At 49.0% G+C, this 20622-nt stretch overlaps 1 protein-coding gene across 1 annotated transcript in view; it reads right to left on the reverse strand.

Annotated features, from left to right (window-relative positions):
• Positions 1–2884: 2884 nt before the first annotated feature.
• The window catches only part of LOC135887539 (zinc finger protein 850-like), a 437015-nt gene continuing 419277 nt past the window's right edge, over positions 2885–20622 (reverse strand). Inside the window, exon 3 of the mRNA XM_065415267.1 lies at positions 2885–3948. Within this exon, the coding sequence (XP_065271339.1) occupies positions 2885–3948 (1064 nt within the window). The remainder of the gene's footprint in view (positions 3949–20622) is intronic.

Below are 20622 nucleotides of genomic sequence, written 5' to 3' on the forward strand. Positions count from 1 at the left end.
TGAAAGCTTGCTTAGCCTGGCTGCGGGTGACTATTCCCACCCTCTTGGCTAGCTTTACATGGTTGGCCAAGTCTTCCCCCAGCAGCATGGGGATGGGATAATTGTCATAGACTGCAAAAGTCCACATTCCTGACCAGCCCTTGTACTGGACATGCAACTTGGCTGTAGGCAAGGTTATAGACTGTGACACGAAGGGTTGAATTGTCACTGTAGCCTCCGGGTTGATGAGTTTGGGGTCCACTAGGGATTGGTGGATAGTTGACACTTGTGCCCCAGTGTCCCTCCAAGCGATAACCTTCTTTCCGCCCACTCTCAAGGTTTCCCTTCGCTCCGAGGGTATGAGAGAGGCATCTGGGTCTGGGGATCTTTGGTGTGATTGGGGTGTAATGAACTGTAGTCGGTTGGGATTCTTGGGGCAGTGAGCCTTTATATGCCCCAGTTCATTACATTTAAAACATCGCCCTGCTAAGGTATCACCGGGGCGATGTTGGTTGATGGAGACTGGTGTGGTGGGGTGAGAAGGCGTCTGGGGTTTCCCTTGGGATGTGGGTGGGGCCTTGGGTTGTCCCCGGTGATAAGGTTTTGTTTCGGCTTGCCCCTTCTGATATTCGCTCCAACTGCTACTAGCTTTTTTCTTTTCTGTCACCTCCACCCATTTGGCTCCAATCTCCTCCGCCTCGGTTACAGTTTTGGGCTTCCCATCTAGGATGTACCTTTCTATTTCCTCAGGAACACCCTCTAAAAACTGCTCCATTTGCAATAGGAAGGGCAACTCTTCCGTAGATTTAACATTTGCTCCTGATATCCAGGCATCCCAGTTTTTCCCAATGTGGTAGGCATGTCGGGTAAATGACACATCGGGTTTCCACCTTAGGGCTCTGAACCGCCGACGGGCATGCTCAGATGTTAGCCCCATTCTGATTCTGGCCTTGTTTTTAAAAAGTTCATAACTGTTCATGTGTTCCTTAGGCATTTCAGCCGCCACCTCTGCTAAGGGTCCACTGAGCTGCGGCCTCAGCTCTACCATGTACTGGGTTGGAATGATGCTGTATCCAAGGCAGGCCCTTTCAAAATTTTCTAAGAAGGCCTCAGTATCATCGCCTGCCTTGTAGGTGGGGAATTTCCTGGGATGGGAAGTGGTACCTGGAGAGGAGTTGCTAGGATGGTCTGATGCATCCTGCCTAGCCCTTGCTGCTTCCAGTTCATGCTTCCTTTCTTTTTCTCTCACCTCCTCTTTGGCTTTTTCCAGCTCCATCTCTCTCTTGTGGGCCTCCTCTTTGGCTTTCTCTTGGGCCTCCTCTTTGGCTTTTTCCAGCTCCATCTCTCTCTTGTGGGCCTCCTCTTTGGCTTTCTCTTCTCTTTCATGGGCCTCCTGTTTGGCTTTTTCTTCTCTTTTATGGGCCTCCTCCTCAGCTTCTTTCTCGAGTTTTTTAATTTGAAGCAGTCTCTGATGTTTTCTCTCATTTTCTTCTGCTTCTAGTCTGGCCAGTTCTATTTTGTTAGCTACTTCTTTGGTAGTCATTTTCCTGTTTTCTTGTGCTGGGTCACCCCCTCTGCAGTTGACTGAAACTGGGATGTACTTAGCTCAGGCTCCTGCTGAGTGCTGCTGAGTTAACAGAGACTTTCTAACTAGCTACTTCCGAGGATGTAAAAAGAAAGAAAAAAAAAAAACAATTCAGCTTGTAAATTACCTTTACCAGTCAAAGTCTACTCACTTTGAACCCTTCTCTTAACAAAGCCCCTTGTTAAAAAAAACTTAACACCTCTGCCTTCAGGCAAGGAGAGATAAGATATGCATCTGCCTTCAGCTCTGCTTTCCAAGCAGCTAGAAGGAAAAAAAAATCTCTTACTGGCTTTTGGGTTTAAAACGATCTCCACCGCTGTGCCACCATGTCAAGGCTGTATCCCCACTTTGAACTTTAGGGTACAAATGTAGGGGCCTGCATGTAAACTTCTAAGCTTAACTATCAGCTTAGCTCTGGTCCGCTGCCACCATCCCAAGAATTCCCTCCCTGGGAAGCCTTGAGAAACCTTTCACCAATTCCCTGGTGAATACAGATCCAAACTCCTTGGATCTTAAAACAAGGAGAAATCAATCAGGTTCTTAAAAAAGAAGGCTTTTAATTAAAGAAAAAGGTAAAAATCATCTCTGTAAAATCAGTATGGAAAATAACTTTACAGGGTAATCAAACTTAAAGAGCTCAGAGGACCCCCCTCTGTCTTAGGTTCAAAGTACAGCAAACAAAGATAAACACTTTGGTAAAAGGTACATTTACAAGTTGAGAAAACAAAGTAAATCTAAGACGCCTTGCCTGGCTTTTTACTTACAAGTTTGAAATAGGAGAGACTTGTTTAGAAAGATGGGGAGAACCTGGATTGATGTCTGGTCCCTCTCAGTCCCAAGAGCGAACCACCCCTTAAACAAAGGGCAGAAAACAAACCTTTCCCCCCCAAAATTTGAAAGTATCTTGTCCCCTTATTGGTCCTTTGGGTCAGGTGTCAGCCAGGTTACCCGAGCTTCTTAACCCTTTACAGGTAAAAGGATTTTGGAGTCTCTGGCCAGGAGGGATTTTAGTACTGTACACAGGAGAGTGTTACCCTTCCCTTTATAGTTATGACAAGGACACAGACCAATTGTCCCTGAGGGAGAGCTCAAATGAAGCACATTTACACTTTGCTTCAAGAGGACACAGACCACAGGGAGAGCTCCCAACACCTTCTACCTTGTGTGCAGTTTCTGGTGGGATATTAGGGAGACCTTTGCCTTGTAGCTTTTCCCACAGACAGAACATGTATATGGTTTATTTCCGGTGTGCATTCTCTGATGGACAATAAGGGCTGAGCTCTGGGTAAAGTTCTTTCCGCATTCAGAGCAGTTAAAGGGTTACTGTCCTGTGTGAATTCTCTGATGCCTAATAAGGTGCGATTTCTGACAGAAACTTTTCCCACATTCGGAGCACTTAAAGGGTTTCTCTCCCGTGTGGATTCTCTGATGCAAAATTAGTTCTGAGCTCCACTTGAAACTTTTTTCACACTCAGGGCAGTTATGGGGTTTCTCTCCCATGTGGATTTTCTGATGTGAAATAAGCTCTGAGTTGCGCCTGTAGCTTTTCCCGCACTTGGGGCAGTTATAGGGTCTTGCTGCCGTGTGGATTTTCTGATGTACGGTGAGGTTTGATCTCTGGCTGAAGCTCTTTCCACAGACAGAGCATTTATAAGGTCTCTCTCCTGTGTGAATTCTCTCATGCCTAATAAGGTGTGATCCCTGACAGAAACGTTTCCCACATTCGGAACAGTTAAAGGGTTTCTCTCCCATGTGGATTCTCTGATGCAAAATTAGTTCTGAGCTGCGCTTGCAGCATTTCCCACAGTCGGGGCATTTATAGGGTCTCTCTGCCACATGGATTCTCTGATGTACACTAAGGTCTGATCTCTGCTTGAAGCTTTTCCCGCACTTAAGACAGCTATAGGGTGCCTCTCCAGTGTGGATTCTCTGATGGATAATAAGGGTACCTTTCTGACGGAAGGTTTTCCCGCAGTCGAGGCATGTATAGGGTCTCTCTCCTGTGTGGATTCTCCGGTGTGAAATCAGGGATGAGAAATAAGCAAAATATTTCCCACACTCAAGACAGTTATGGGGTTTCTCTCCCGTATGGATTGTGTGATGTGAAAGAAGGACTGAGCTCTTCCTGAAGCTCTTCCCACAGTCTGGGCATTTATATGGTCTCTCCCCTGTGTGAATTCTCTGGTGTGAAACAAGGTCTGAACTGTGCTTGAAACTTTTCTCACAGTCAAGGCATTTATAGGGTCTCTCTCCTGTATGGATTCTCTGATGTACAATAAGGTGTGATATCTGACTGAAGCACTTCCCACAGCTGGGGCAGTTATAGGGTTTTTCGCCGGTGTGGACTCTTTGATGTATAACAAGGTTGGATCTCCGGTTGAAACCTCTCCCGCACTCAGCACAGTCATATGGTTCCTCTTTACTGAAGACTCTTGGCTGGATTGTGGTTTCCTTAAGGTCCTTCATACCTCCCACATGGTAAGTGGATTTACCCAGTTTCATCCCTGGGTTACTTCCTTGCTGTCTGTCACAGGCTTCTCTCTGCTCAGGACTCTGGGAAACGTCCTCTTCAGTTTTTCCTGATAGATTTCCGTGTTGTTCAGGAACTTCCTGCTGAGGAGTCTCCTCCTCGCTCTCCCCCACCATCCCATCACCTGCTGGGACAGAGAGATAATCCAGACAGGGGTCATTCCCTGTGCCCAAGGGGAAAGGGAACCTCAAAAAGTGAATGGGATGGCAGGAAATAAACCAAATACCTGCTGGGGAGATGGAAAAATCAGGAGCCAAATCCCTCCCCCCAAAACCCTTCCCCAGAAAGGAGAGAGGAGGGGACCAGTTCTGCCTCCACATCCCAAGTGAACACCCAGTGGGGAGGGAGCTACTGCTAGGTGTCAGTCAGGATGGATGGGAAGCCCTGACTTGCATCTGACATGAGGATACGACATCAGCTAGTCACAATCCTGACCTGGGTGAGATGAAGCAGAAGTGGGGGAGCTCACGGGCCCTTTGTGGGAATCCCAGCTGATTATGCCAATGCCGGGTGGTTTCTGTGTCCATTTAATCACTTGCTCAACTGTGCGGATGTTTCTCAGGATGTCCCTTTCCTCAAAGCTGGGGAGATCTGGCACCCACGGCTCTTCCCCTCGTTCCAGCTGGAATATTATGTTGGGTTTGGCAATTGGAAATCCTGCTCCGGGGAAAGAAAGCAGGTGAGACCAGGATTTTACAATTATTCTGAGACACAGCTGTTTCCAGATGTGCCGGATGAGTGGGTGCCCGTGTATTCTTCACAGAGCTTAAGGGCAGAAGGGACCAATAGATCATCTAGTCTGACCTAATGTGTATCACAGGCCTTTTATTTTCACCAAGGGAACCCCTATATTAAGCCCAGAGACTTTAGTTGAAAACATTTCAGTCCCCAGGAAAGTAAACTGTGTGGCACAGGGAGAGAACAGGAGAGACCAACATGCTACTAATGTCTGAGGCCCCTGCACTGGCAGGGAATTGATTTGGTAAGATATGCTCAGATGATCCCAGCAGGGAAGCCAGACCCAATGCTGCAGACTCAGGAAATCTAACCCCCTCCTCTGCCAAGGTTCCAGCCAATCGGAGTTGCAGGAAAATTGATTCCTAACCCCAAATCAGGTGATCAGTTTGACCCTGAGCATGTGAGTAAGACACACCAGCCAAGAATCTAGAAAGAGGGTTTTCTGTACCACCTTGAAGTACTGGTCCACCCCAACAGGATGAAGTTTAACAAAGACAAATGCAAAGTGCTCCACTTAGGAAGGAAAAATCAGTTTCACACATACAGAATGGGAAAAGACTGTCTAGGAAGGAGTGCGGCAGAAAGGGATCTAAGGGTTATAGTGGACCACAAGCTAAATATGAGTCAACAGTGTGATGCTGTTGCAAAAAAAGCAAACATGATTCTGGGATGTATTAACAGGTGTGTTGTGAGCAAGACACGAGAAGTCATTCTTCCACTCTACTCTGTGCTGGTTAGGCCTCAACTGGTGTATTGTGTCCAGTTCTGGGCACCGCATTTCAAGAAAGATGTGGAGAAATTGGAGAGGGTCCAGAGAAGAGCAACAAGAATGATTAAAGGTCTTGAGAACATGACCTATGAAGGAAGGCTGAAAGAATTGGGTTTGTTTAGTTTGGAAAAGAGAAGACTGAGAGGGGACATGATAGCAGTTTTCAGGTATCTAAAAGGGTGTCATAAGGAGGAGGGAGAAAACTTGTTCACCTAAGCCTCTAAGGATAGAACAAGAAGCAACGGGCTTAAACTGCAGCAAGGGAGGTTTAAGTTGGACATTAGGAAAAAGTTCCTAACTGTCAGGGTGGTTAAACACTGGAATAAATTGCCTAGGGAGGTTGTGGAATCTCCATCTCTGGAGATATTTAAGAGTAGGTTAGATAAATGTCTATCAGGGATGGTCTAGACAGTATTTGGTCCTGCCATGAGGGCAGGGGACTGGACTCGATGACCTCTCGAGGTCCCTTCCAGTCCTAGAAACTATGAATCTATGAATTTGGTGTCCTGTCTTCAACTGTGGCCAATCTCTTATGCTACAGAGGAGGAAAACATACACACGAAGACCCCATCCTAGAACACAACTAGCCATTTGTACATTGGGGAAAAATATTCTTTCCTGACCAGGGCCGGCTCCAGCTTTTTTGCCGCTCCAAGCGGCGAAGCAAAAAAAACAAAACAAAAAAAGCTGCGATTGGTGGCACTTCTGCAGCAATTCTACCGCGCCGCTTGATTCTTCGGCGGCAATTCGGCGGCGAGTCCTTCCCTCTGAGAGGGAGAGAGGGACCTGCCGCCGAATTGCCGCCGAAGATCCGGACGTGCTGCCCCTTTCCATTGGCCACCCCAAGCACCTGCTTCCTTTGCTGGTGCTTGGAGCCGGCCCTGTTCCTGACCACTATAAATGACCAACTGAAGCCACAAAAAATGATTATAATCATTATTCAATGACAAAACAAAACAAAAAAAACCCTTAATAAATTCAGTGAGAACCAAACCTCCAAAAAAACAGGAAATACAGAGTTAATGTATTTCAAACTCAAACTTCTGAAAAACCAGGAAATTGTACTGGCATGGCAGTGCCACTATAGTGACGGTTGCATCACGACTTCTGTTAAAAGGTTGACTTTTCTAAGTCCTCTAAAATTTACATCCTTTGTCAGACTCCTTTAAAATTTGGGGTGCGTCAGGAAGATGTTGGGTGCAGTTAGTGACCCAAACTTGGGGTCATTTGAGCTAGAGGTGCAAGAGATATAAGGCCTGAGAAAAATAGCCATTTTTAAAAGAGTTTCTACATTTATTTATTTTTTTTTTTTTTGCATAGGGCTAGAGATCAAACTATTGAAGTGATACAGGGCAGAATGATCTCAATCTGTTGAGTTTTACCCAAAATAGTGCATGGCACCCCTTAAATCTTTGGGGAATGCAGACTGAGAATGTGATTTAAGAAAATGTGCATTTTTTACAGTACGCACGCACCAATACAGAAAAACAGTTAGCGGGTTTCCATTCCTGCCATTTTATCGGCTTTAAAGCTCAACTCTTGTAAGTGCTCTAAAAACGGAATGGTTACTCAGATCACTTTGCATTTTGTGTGCCTCTTTGGGATGTTGGGGAGCATTAGTGACCCAAATTTGGGGTCTTTTGAGGAGTTCTCGAGTTACAGGTCCCCTCAAAAATGTCCTACTGCTGCCTTGTAAAGTTGAACTGAGAGGTACTAGTGACTGGATAAATCACAGACCTCGCTGAGACTGATGGCTATGAATTCACCCTTCAATTAGTATAACTAAGGATAAGTTAATCATAAGCCCCCATCTAAGACAAAATAAGTTTTGGACTGAGTGGCCAGAGGTTGCTACAATTTGTGAATCATGGGTGACAATTTCATTTTGGGGAGAATGTAATCAAAATCTTTGGGGGTTGAGGGAAACATACATGGGAATGCCTCCTGGGAGGGAAGAGATACCAGGGGGCAGAGGAGTGGGGGAATAAGGGAAGAGGGGTATAAATGGGGTGGATGATTGGGGAGGGAAGAGAGGTTGTGGGCTCAGGTGAGGGAGGCATTGAGGTTGTGGGGAGTGGAGGGGTGGGACACTGAGTTCCACTACAACCATCTACCCTGCCTCTGCCCAGGCCACAAAACATCCCCCAGAAACTGGATTAAAGCATATTGTTTTAAGAGAGAACTAATGTCACTTTAAAGACTCAAAGTGATGATAAGTCCCCTACCCCCCTTGGTAAGATGGTGTCAATGTTTAATTAGCCTCACTGCTGGGAAATTGCATCTTATTTCAAGGAAGAATTTGTGTAACTTCAGCTTCCAGCCACTGCTTCAAGTTATTCCTTCCTGAGCAAGGCTTAAAAGCCCTCACCCCGCCATTATCAAATCTATTTTCCATGTGTAAGCACCTATACAGACTGATCAATTCCCCTCTCAACCTTCTCTTCAATAAGCTGGATACGTTGAGGTCCTCCAATGGAAAGGCCTGTCTTCCAGCCCCAGGGTCGTTGTTGTGTTCCTCCTTTGAACTCTCTCCAATGTTCCCACATCCTTCTTGAAGTGTGGACACCAGAACTGGAGGCAGTATTCCAGCAGTGGTCTCTCCAATGCTGCATATACAGGCACAATCTCTTCCTCGCTTCTGCCGGATACTCCCCCTTTTATACACCCCAGGATCGCACGAGTCCTTTTTGCCACAGCGCTGCATGATTATCTACAATGTCGACAGTTTCTTCATCAAACGGTCACCAATCTAACAGAGTTGATGCAATTTTAGACTTGGTTTTAGTAAGTAGTGAGGACATCATAGAAGAGGTGGTCGTAGGAAATAACCTTGGCTCTAGTCACAGGTTGATTCAGTTTAAATTAAAAGGAAAGATAATGAAACCCAGGTCATCAACTATGATTTTTTATTTCAGAAGGTCAGATTTGGCTACATCTATGGGGTTATGCCAGCGCAGCTACAGTGCACTAGCTATGCTGCTCTAGCCTCTGTAGTGTAGCCAAGCCCAGAATCCTTCATGCTGTAGGTACAATCTGAATTCTTGTTTTCTCAGATGTATTAACTTGCATTTGGCTGTGCAGGTACTAAAACACATTTTATTGGATTATGACCATTTAAGCAGGAAATTCAGATCACTTGGTAACAATAACCTGTCCTCATTATTATTGATACCCCACTAATCTTTGTGTCGTCCACAAACCTTACCAGCAAAGGTTTTACATCATCATGAAGATTGTTGATAAAAATATTAAGTAGTGTTGGACCAAGAACTGATCCCTAGGGCACCCACTAGAAACAGCCCTGCTCATTGACTTCTCCCCATTAACAAAAACATTTTGAGATCCGTAAATGACCCAGTTGTGAATCCATCTACTGTGTGGTCTTGTTCATTCCATATAACACAAGGTTTTTAAATCAAAATGTCATGTGGTACCAAGTCAAATGCCCTGAAGAAATCCAAGTATACTATATCAACACAGCTGCCTTCATCAACCAGAGCTGCATAAACCAAACAGATATTCCTGAAGACCCTTTGGAGAGGTCAGATGATTCTTGGGACGTGTACAGCTCCCCCTGCAGGAGGTTCAGCGATCTCCACACACTGGGGTTTTTTATGACTTTGGCACAACACAGTTGTGCAACCTCTTACTCCTTCCTAGCCCTGCTCAGACCACAGCCCTTTCCAGCCATGGAGATAGTCCTGGGAAAGGATGGAGAGGAGACATCTCTCTGTGTGTGAGCCCGTGTTTAGAAACACAGAGTGCTACATACAGCCCATCCTCTCCCTTGGAAATTCTGGGGATGAGCTTCTTCACTATGTCTCTGAATCTCCTCTTCCCTGGGAGGGGTATCAGGAGGGAACAGTCTCTCTCACATGGTTTCTGGGGCTGATCCTCCTGAAATCTAAGGGACCAGGGATGAACCCTGAGCAGAAGCCGACCCAGATGCTTCAGAGACCCCCACTCCTTCTAATACCCGAGGGGACAGGAATCCTTACCCAGCGAGGTCACATTCTCATAGTTCTGCTGCATGACGTCCCTGTAGAGGGCTCTCTGACTGGGGTCCAGCAGAGCCCATTGCTCTTCAGTAAAATACACCGCCACCTCCTCGAAGGTCACCAGCCCCTGAAACAGCCAGAGTCCCCCTCTCAGAACCTGCTGCCCCAGCCACAATCCCACCAGCTCAGTCACAGGGAGAGCTGCAAAATCCCTCACCCCCACCCCACAGAGAGCAGGAAATTTTCCCTGGGGAAGGGGAAATTTCTCAGAGCTGTAATTAAAAACACACTATTTTTATGGTGAAACCGTGATGCCAGGAGCTGCCACTTCCGGTGCTTTTATCATGAGTCTCACAATATTTAGTTGGGATTTTTGGACATTTCACATGATTCCTGACACAGAACTCACACATTCTCCCTTGTTCTACATGGCCACCACCTCCCATTACTTTCAGGGGTGTAGAGTCAAACTGCCCTTATTCAAAATGGCCACCATTTCCGGCCAGGGCCGTCCTTAGCCATAGGCAGAATAGGCAGCCACTTAGGGCACCACTCTGCCTGGGGGCACCACTCTGGGGAAGCAGTGGAGCATGTAAGAGCAGGGCTGCTGGGTCCTAGAGAGAGCAGAATGCAGCACAGTCTGAGGGAGGGGATTGGCTGCTGGGGTGTCTGGGAAGGGGAGGGGGTAGGGGTGAGGGAAGGAACTCACCTGTGAGTGTGACTTTCCCCCGGCATGAGGTGAGGCAGGCTCGGCGGCTCTGGCAGTATCCTTTGTTGCCACCCCCCCCCTTTAACGTCCATTCTTCTCCCCCTCCCACGGAGCACCCCCCCTTTCTCCCTCCCCCCCCCACGGAGTACCCCTCTCTCTCCACCTTATGGAGCCCATTAGTGTGGAATAAACTGGACTCGTCAATCCACTCTAGGGGTTGTGTTACTTGCGAGTTGTATGGTGTTACTGATGTATCTACTCCAAGTCCATCTTTCCCTTCCCTTTATAGGCTTCCTGTATATTTCCCCTTGTAAATAAAATGTACATTGATTGTTGGTTCATCCATTACGGAAGGTATGTACGGAGGCATCAGGCTAGTCCTGTGGGGAAGGACCGGTTCAGGAATAACTGAAACTACATAGGGAAGTAGGGTAGGGTTCCTGGCTCCCTTCAACAGTCAGGTGGGGGCACTACCAGCTAGTAGCTGAGAATCCAGATGGTTGAAACCCACTGTGGCAGAAGCAGAGGGACATGGTAAGGGCTCCTGTTGATGATTAGCTGCCCTTAAGGACCAAGCAATCCACAAAACCCTGTTACATCCTTTTAAGAATTTTGTGAGCTATCGGGTGGCTCACTATGTTCTATGGTTTAGAAGCTGCCAAGGACTAATCTAAGCAGTAGTGTAAATATGTGGCTGGGCCTTGCATGTCTGTGTAGTTACTAAACATGGTTATTTGGGACCTAGCTGTGCCCATGTGGCTTCTCCATATTGTGTTTTTTGTGTAAAGAGCAAAGAACTCAACAGAGGTTTTTCATTCCTCATTCAACTTTCCTCCTGTATTTCCTGTCCCTCCCCCACGTCCAGTCAAACCCCACCCTCCCCACCGGCTCCCTGCCAATCACTTACCTGAGCCAGCACCACTGCAGCAGCCATGTCTCTTCCCTGTCCCCTGGGAGGATGGGAGGATCTGGAGCAAGATGTGGATGTCATTCTGCAGCCTGTCAAGGCAAGAAGGGCCATTGGGCAGGCATCAGAAAAAGTTTTAGTCCATTTTACACCCCAGTTTCCCCCGGGCTCTTTACCTGAAGCCAGATTCTAGATTCTGCCCACCAGGACTAAACCCACTGCGGGTATGTCTACACTAAGAAATTAGGTTGATTTAATATAAGTCGATTTTTTAGAAATTGATTTGATACAGTTGATTGTGTGTTTCTCCACTTAAGACCATTAAGTCGGTGGAGTGCGTCCACAGTACCGAGGCTAGCGTCGACTTTCGGAGCGTTGCACTGTGGGTAGCTATCCCACAGTTCCCGCAGTCTCCGCCGCCCATTGGAATTCTGGGTTGAGCTCCCAATGCCTGATGGGGCAAAAACTTTGTCTCGGGTGGTTCTGGGTACATGTCGTCAGCCCCCCTCCCGTGAAAGCAATGGCAGACAATCGTTTCATGCCTTTTTTCCGGGGTCCCGTCCACTGGACCCGCTCAGCCCACTGCCTGCCTGGATGATCGGAACCCCAGGCAGGCAGTGGGCTGAGCGGGGCCGGCGGACGGAGCCCCAGACCAGCAGTGGGGTGAGCGGCTCAGCCCGCTGCCGGTCTGGGGCTCCGTTCGCCAGCTCCGGCCAACCGGGGTCCCACGCAGCCCCACTCAGCTGGCAGACCTCAGTGAGGTCGATCAGGGGTGCCTGGACAGACATGGCTATCCTCCTCTTAGAGCACCGAATGGGAGTGACTCCAGGTCATTCTCTTCTTTAAGTTTCGTCTCATGGAGATTCAGTCCTGCCTGGAATATCATGCCAGCTGGAGGCTTCTGCCTCAGGCTGCTCTCCCAGCCAGCAGCACCGCGCGGTCGCACCTACCCCAGCCTACCCCTTGCTCCCATGGCTCATGAAGCCTGGAAAGTAGTAAGGAGCAGTTCAACCTGTGGAATGGCAAATCCAGAACGAAGGATTGCACTTTGAAATAACCTTAACATGGCCCATAGAGTCCTAGAGAGCATTAGTCCCTATAAAAGGCTTCATGAAAATTTCCCCCCACCCCTAACAAAAATGTTAATTTATCAGAGCAGCTGAAAGGGTAAGGAACCCGAGACTATAACTTAGAGAGAGCTTCCATATTATTTAACTCATAATTGATATAATTCAAAGTAAAATTTCACAGCGCGGTCTGTTCTAAGGCCTGGTCTACACTAGGAGCTTATATCGAATTTAGCGCCGTTACATCGAATTAACCCTGCACCCGTCCACACCAGGAAGCTACTTAGTTCGAAATAGAGCTCTTTTAAATTCGACTTCTGTAATCCTCGAAAACGAGAGGAGTAGCGCTAAATTCGAAATGGCAATATCGAATTAGGCTAGGTGTGGATGGAAATCGACGGTAATAGCTCCGGGAGCTATCCCACAGTGCACCACTCTGTTGACGCTCTTGACAGCACTTAGAGCTCGGATGCTCTGACCAGCCACACAGGAAAAGCCCCGGGAAAATTTGAATTCCTTTTCCTGTCTGGCCAGTTTGAATCTCATTTTCTGTTTGGACAGCGTGGAGAGCTCAGCAGCACTAGCAACGATGCAGAGCTCTCCAGCAGAGTTGGCCGTGCAATCTAATAGAAAGAGGGCCCCAGCATGGACTGATCGGGAGGTCTTGGATCTCATCGCTGTGTGGGGCGATGAGTCCGTGCTTTCAGAGCTGCGCTCCAAAAGAAGGAATGCAAAGATCTATGAGAAGATCTCTAAAGCCATGGCAGAGAGAGGATACAGCCGGGATGCAACGCAGTGCCGCGTGAAAATCAAGGAGCTGAGACAAGGCTACCAAAAAACCAAAGAGGCAAACCGACGCTCCGGATCCCAGCCCCACACATCACGTTTCTACGAGGCACTGCATTCCATCCTAGGTGCGGCCGCCACCACTACCCCACCAGTGACCGTGGACTCCGAGGATGGGATATTGTCCACGGCCGGTTCCTCCTCGGAAATGTTAGGTGACGGGGAAGATGAGGAAGGAGATGAGGAGGACGAGGCAGTCGACAGCGCTTGCACCGCTGATTTCAACGACAGCCAGGAGCTCTTCATCACCCTTACCGAGATCCCCTACCAACCGTCCACAGCCCTTACCCCGGACACCGAATCAGGGGAAGGATCAAGCAGTGAGTGCTTTAAACATCTAAACATTTCATTTTAACATAAGTGGAATATTTATATTGTTAAGAATGGGCTTTTCAGTCACTCAGTTAAACATAGAAACTTTTATTTATAACAAAACAGGAATAATAACTATATCAGTAATTTGTTGTTCATGATTTAGTTGGCTTAGTAAACTTTTTACTACTAACTATGTATAGAAAATCAAGTACTGTCCGGATATTCATGATTAGTCCACAACACGGCCCCTCCACTCTGTAGTCCGTTATGCTCAACTTAAAGGAAAAGGCGGTCAATGTGCCCGGGAATGGACAGACAGTCCTCCTGGGATAGCTCCGCATAGCTCTCCTGGAGGTACCGCTCCAGCATGCGCACGAGGTTCAACGGCAGGGCAATCTTGTTTGGTCCCCCGTGGTAGCACACGTTCCCACGCCATGAGTCCATGAGGTAGTCGGGGATCAGTGCGCGGCACAGCATGGCGGCATATGGCCCAGGCCTCTGCATGCATTCACGCAGCATCCTTCCCCTCTCGGTCTCCGAGATCCTCATGAGGGTTATGTCACACATGACGCCCTGCTTTAAATTAGGGAGGGGAATGTTAGTATTTGGACTGCTTTACAGCCACGCGGTGGAGGCGGCAGAGGGGCAGCATACAGGGATCTTTCCCGGGGACAGCCGCGAGATGGTGGGACAGGGGCAGAGCTCATGCTTCCCTGATTGCTGCCAGCAGAGAGTGGCCTTGCATTCAGTGCGAAAGGAGCCCAGTGCTACTATTACATGTTTAAGCTGCCACAAGTCTACGGCTTACCATGTTTTCCCGCAGCAGAAGTAGAGGTGTCCTGCAACGCTTCTCTGATCGCAACTGCAGGACCCCAGACACATAAGGCGAGGGCCGAAAATTCGACCTTGTCCTGAGTGCGCATGTGAAAGGTGCAGTGCATGGTGTTGTTCACAGAGAAAGACTATGCTCTTTGTTAGCAACTTCATTTATCTGTCTCAGGAATTTACTCCCTTTTTCCCATTCCCACAGACACATCTGCGACTGTCTCCCAACCCAGCCTGGCATCACACTCCCAGAGGCTAGCGCAGATTAGAAGAAGGAAGAGAAAAACTCGTGAAGACATGTTTTATGAACTTATGGAGTGCTCACGAGAGCAGGCAGCCCAGACGACACAGTGGAGGGAGAACTTGTCACAAATGCACAGAGCAGTCATGGAACGGGAGGAGAGGTGGCGCCAGGAGGACCAGCAGGCTACTCAAACCCTGCTTGGACTAATGAGGGAGCAAACGGAGACGCTCCGGCGCCTAGTGGATGTTCTGCAAGACCGGAGGCAGGAGGACAGAGCACTGCTGCTGTCTATCTCTAACCGCCCTCCCCCGCCACCAAGTCCCACACCCCCCTCACCAAAAGTACAAAGAAGGAGGGGCGGCAAGGGCCGTTAAAACTGTCAGTCGGCCACTGCACACTGCTGCAGCAATGGAAGGCTCTCGTTCCAAACTTTGAAAAGTCCTTTCCTACCCATCTCACACTAGCCCATGTCCAAGTTTCCTTCCCCCCCCCCTTTTCATGTGCGGTTCGTAATAAAACATCTGTTTCTGTTAAGTACTGTTTCCGAGAGTGTCTTTTGGAGGGGATTCTGTCTGAAGGGGGGGAAGGGGTTTGTTACTTGGACAGGACAGTCACCTGTAGCAGGCTACAGAGGCGGGGGCAGGTCCAGCATCAGGACACATACACAGCACAGTCACCAGTTACCCTGGTCAGTCTGGGAGGCGGTTTTCTTGTTCTGGGGTGCGAGGGGGTTGATCTGTGACTTTGTGTCGGGGGAGGGCAGTTAGAGATCCTATGCCGCGGTCCTTATCCTGGATCACAGAGCCACGCAGCAGGGGATCTGTTACCCTCCGCCCCCTGCCAGAAAGTCACTTGGCCGACACATACATCCAGTCCCGCCCAGGACTGCTGGCAGGCTGCGTTGAAACAACCAATGCAGCACTGCGGAGCCTGTCATTCCCGGACTTTAGAAGCATCATTTGCATCAAAACAGTAAGCCCGCCCCCCGCCACAGTCTGCGTCCCCGGTTTAAAACATTCCCGCGAAAACAGTAAAAAAGAGAACCTTGTTCATTAACAGAACAGAACAGATTTTATTTGTTGGGAAGGTGGGGAAGGGGGTATGTAACTTGGAAGGATAGTCAACAGTAACTGGGTAAAGAAACGGGGGCAGGTTCAGCATCTGTGTCCACAAAGTAAAAAGTCACTGGAGACCCTGTTCAGTCAGGAACCTGGCTTTCAAAGCCTCCCTGATGCACAGTGCGTCCCGCTGTGATCTTCTAATCGCCCTGCTGTCTGGCTGGACGTAATCAGAAGCCAGGCTATTTGCCTCAACCTCCCACCCTGACATATAGGTCTCCCCCTTGCTCTCACACAAATTGTGGAGCACACAGCAAGCAGCTATCACAATGGGGATATTGGTCTCGCTGAGATCACAGCGAGTGAGTAGGCTTCTCCATCTGCCCTTGAGACGGCCAAAAGCACACTCCACCACCATTCTGCACTTGCTGAGCCGGTAGTTGAATAGTTCTTTCCCTGAGTCCAGTGCGCCAGTGTAGGGCTTCATGAGCCAGGGCATTAGCGGGTATGCAGGGTCCCCGAGGATGACTGTAGGCATCTCCACATCCCCAACAGTTACTTTGTGGTCCGGGAAGTAAAGACCTTCCTGCAGCCGTCTACACAGACCGGAGTTCCTGAACACCCTAGCGTCATGAACCTTGCCAGGCCATCCAACGTAGATATTGGTAAAACGTCCCCGATGGTCCACCAGTGCTTGCAGCACCATGGAAAAGTATCCCTTTCTGTTTATGTACTGGCTGGCCTGGTGGTCCGGTCCCAGGATAGGGATGTGAGTCCCATCTATAGCCCCACCGCAGTTTGGGAATCCCATCTCGGCAAAGCCATCTCTGATGAGCTCCACGTTTCCCAGGGTCACTACCTTAGATAGCAGTAGCTTGACGATTGCCCTGGCTACTTGCATAACAGCAACCCCCACGGTAGACTTGCCCACGCCAAACTGGTTAGCGACGGACCGGTAGCTGTCTGGCGTTGCGAGCTTCCAGAGGGCTATGGCCACTCGCTTCTGGACAGTCAGGGCTGCCCGCATCCGGGTGTCCTTTCGCTTCAGGGCAGGGGACAGCAACTCACACAGTTCGAGGAAAGTCCCCTTCCGCATGCGAAAGTTGCGCAGCCACTGGGATTCATCCCAGACCTGCAGCACTATGCGGTCCCACCATTCCGTGCTGGTTTCACGGGCCCAGAATCGCCGTTCAACAGTATCAACAAGACCCAGTGACAGCGAGATGTCCTGGGCGCTGGGTCTCATGTTCTCAGAGAGGTCGGAGCTAGTGTCCGACTTCATGCCGTCACGGTAGTGCCGTAGCCTCCTCTCATGATTGATCTGCAGCTGCCTCTGGTACAGGTGGAGGAGAAGCTGCGAGGCGTTGAGAACTGCCACAACTGCAGCGATGGTCGCAGCGGGATCCATGCTCGCACTGCTGTGGCGTCCGCGCTGTCAGTAATCAGAAAAGCGCGCAAAATTATTTCCCGCCGGCGCTTTCAGGGAGGGAGGGAGGGAGGGAGGGCTTGAGTGACGGACGGATGACGACAGGCGCCCAAAAGCACCCTCGACACATTTTTTTACCCAGAAGGCATTTGGGGCTCGACCCAGAATTCCAAAGGGCAGGGGGGACTGCGGGAACTGTGGGATAGCTGCCCACAGTGCACCGCTTCCAATGTCGACGCTTGCCCCGTTAGTGTGGACTCACAAAGTCTCACAAAGTCGAATTACTGTCCTTAGTGTGGACACACACGTTCGACTTAGTAATATCGATTCCACATAGTCGAATTAACTAAAATCGAAGTACTCTCGTAGTGTAGACAAGGCCTAAGACTAAAAATGCAGGAGGGGAGTCAAAAAAGGAACAGTGACCTGTTTCCAACCAGGGACGTTTCATGGGTTAGGTGAATGTGATAACCACTACACTACGGGGCTTTTGTGTGTTAGGTGGACGTGATAACCACTACACTAGGGGGCTTCTCTTTTTTTGCCACAGACTTTGCCGAATGCACAGGAATGTTTTCTCTAGCTACAGAAGCTACCTAATGCAATGTCTATATCTATGGTCTTCCTGCTCACAAAGCGGTCATGCCCCCACCCAAGGCTGACACAGCGCAGAGTGCACGTGACTCAGTGACCTGGCTCAGGCAGGATCGCTAGCGAGGCATGATACTTTTGCCGTTAAGCAAATGTAGAAATGTAGAAACATTCTGGGGGGGACTGCATGGTCACCTGTGCTGCTGAGTGCTGCTGAGTTCGCCACGCTGGCCAAACAGGAAATGAAATTCAAAAGTTCCCGTGGCTTTTCCCGTGTACCTGGCTAGCATATCTGAGTTCAAAGTGCTGTCCAGAGCAGTCACAATGGAGCACTCTGGGATAGCTCCTGTAGGCCAATACCGTCAAATTGCGTCCACACTACCCCAAATTTGACCTGGCGATGTCGATTTCAGCGCTAATCCCCTCATCGGGGAGGAGTACAGAAATCGATTTTAAGAATCCTTTAAGTCGACAAAAATGGCTTCGTCGTGTGGACGGGTGCAGGGTTAAATCGATCTAACGCTGCTAAATTTGACCTAAACTCGTAGTGTAGACCAGGACTGAGAAATTTTTAAAAGTCTCTGAACCAAATCTTAGGGCAGGTTCACACTTACAGTGCTGCAGCAGCACAGCTGCATCTTCAGTAAAGATGCTACCTACGCCAACAGGAAGGCTTCTCCTGTCGAGGTAGGTGCTCCACCTCCCACAAGGCAGTAGCTATGTCCATGGGAGAATTCTTCTGTCAATCCAGCACTGTCTACACAAGAGGTGGCCAACCTGAGCCTGAGAAGGAGCCAGAATTTACCAATGTACATTGCCAAAGAGCCACAGTAATATGTCAGCAGCCTCCTATGAGCTCCCCCCACCCCACTCCCAACACCTCCCACCCACCGGCAGCCCCGCTGATCAGCGCCTCCCCCGATGAGCTGTTTCGTGGCATGCAGGAGGCTCTGGGGGAGCGGAGGGAAGGAGCGAGGGCATGGCAGACTCAGGGGAGGGGGCAGGAAGGGGTGGAGTGGGTGCAGGGCCTGTGGCAGAGCCAGGGTTTGAGCAGTGAGCACCCCCTGGCACATTGGAAAGTTGGCACCTGTAGCTCCAGCCCCGGAGTCGGTGCCTGTACAAGGAGCCGCATATTAACTTCTGAAGAGCCGCATGTAGCTCCGGAGCCATAGGTTCATAGAATCATAGAATATCAGGGTTGGAAGGGACCTCAGGAGGTCATCTAGTCCAACCCCCTGCTCAAAGCAGGACCAATCCCCAACTCAATCATCCCAGCCAGGGCTTTGTCAAACCGGGCCTTAAAAACCTCAAAGGAAGGAGATTCCACCAACTCCTTAGGTAACCCATTCCAATGCTTCACCACCCTCCTAGTGAAAGTTTTTCCTAATATCCAACCTAAACCTCCCCCACTGCAACTTGAGACCATTACTCCTTGTTCTGTCATCTCCTACCACTGAGAACAGTCTAGATCCATCCTCTTTGAACCCCCTTTCAGGTAGTTGAAAGCAGCTATCAAATCCCCCCTCATTCTTCTCTTCTGCAGACTAAACAATCCCAGTTCTCTGAGCCTCTCCTCATAAGTCATGTGCTCCAGACCCCTAATCTTTTTTTTTTGCCCTCCGCTGGACTCTTTCCAATTTTCTACATACTTCTTGTAGTGTGGGGCCCAAAACTGGACACAGTACTCCAGATGAGGCCTCACCAATGCCGAATAGAGGGGAATGATCACGTCCCTTGATTTGCTGGCAATGCTCCTACTTATACAGCCCAAAATGCCGTTAGCCTTCTTGGCAACAAGGGCACACTGATGACTCATATCCAGCCTTTCATCCACTGTAACCCCTAGGTCCTTTTCTGCAGAACTGCTGCCTAGCCATTTGGTCCCTAGTCTGTAGCAGTGCATGGATTCTTCCGTCCTAAGTGCAAGACTCTGCACATGTCCTTGTTGAACCTCATCAGATTTCTTTTGGCCCAATCCTCTAATTTGTCTAGGTCCCTCTGTATCCTATCCCTCCCCTCCACCATGTCTACCACGCCTCCCAGTTTAGTGTCATCTGCAAACTTGCTGAGGGTGCAGTCCACGCCATCCTCCAGATCATTAATGAAGATAATGAACAAAACCGGCCCCAGGACCAACCCTTGGGGCACTCCGCTTGATAACAGCTGCCAACTAGACATGGAACCATTGATCACTACCCGTTGAGCCCAATGATCTAGCCAGCTTTCTATCCACCTTATAGTCCATTCATCCAGCCCATACTTCTTTAACTTGGCAGCAAGAATACTGTGGGAGACCGTATCAAAGGCTTTGCTAAAGTCAAGGATTAACACATCCACTGCTTTCCCCTCATCCGCAGAGCCAGTTATCTCCACTGCTTTCCCCTCATCCACAGAGCCAGTTATCTCCTCATAGAAGCCAATTAGGTTAGTCAGGCATGACTTGCCCTTGGTGAATCCATGCTGACTGTTCCTGATCACTTTCCTCTCCTCTAAGTGCTTCAGAAGGTTGGCCACCCCTGGTCTACACCAGGGATTAGGTCAGTTTAACTGTGTTACTTTTCTTGGGGTGTGGATTTTTCACACCCCTGAGTGAGGTAATTATACTTGTGACGGGTTGGATCACAGAAACCCCCTTGGGAGCTGCCACCCAATGTACCAAGACTACCCCTGCTTCTGTTTTCCCTGCCAGCTCAGGACTCCAGCACCCTGTCTTGCTGAGCGAGACCCTCCAGTCTGGCTCCAGACACAGACCCAGGGTTTGAATCACTTGTCCCAAAGCTGCAAGTTTACCTGAAAACCAGCTCACAGGAGTATGCTTGTCTTTAGCACTCAGATGCCCAACTCCCAATGGGGTCTAAACCCAGATAAATCCGTTTTACCCTGCATAAAGCTTATGCAGGGCAAACTCATAAATTGTTCGCCCTCTATAACACTGATAGAGAGATATGCACAGTTGTTTGCTCCCCCAGGTATTAATACATACTCTGAGTAAATTACTAAATAAAAAGTGATTTTATTAAATACAGACAGTAGGA

This window comes from Emys orbicularis, chromosome 13 (assembly GCF_028017835.1).
Source record: "Emys orbicularis isolate rEmyOrb1 chromosome 13, rEmyOrb1.hap1, whole genome shotgun sequence".
In the NCBI taxonomy this organism is placed as follows: Eukaryota; Metazoa; Chordata; order Testudines; family Emydidae; genus Emys; species Emys orbicularis.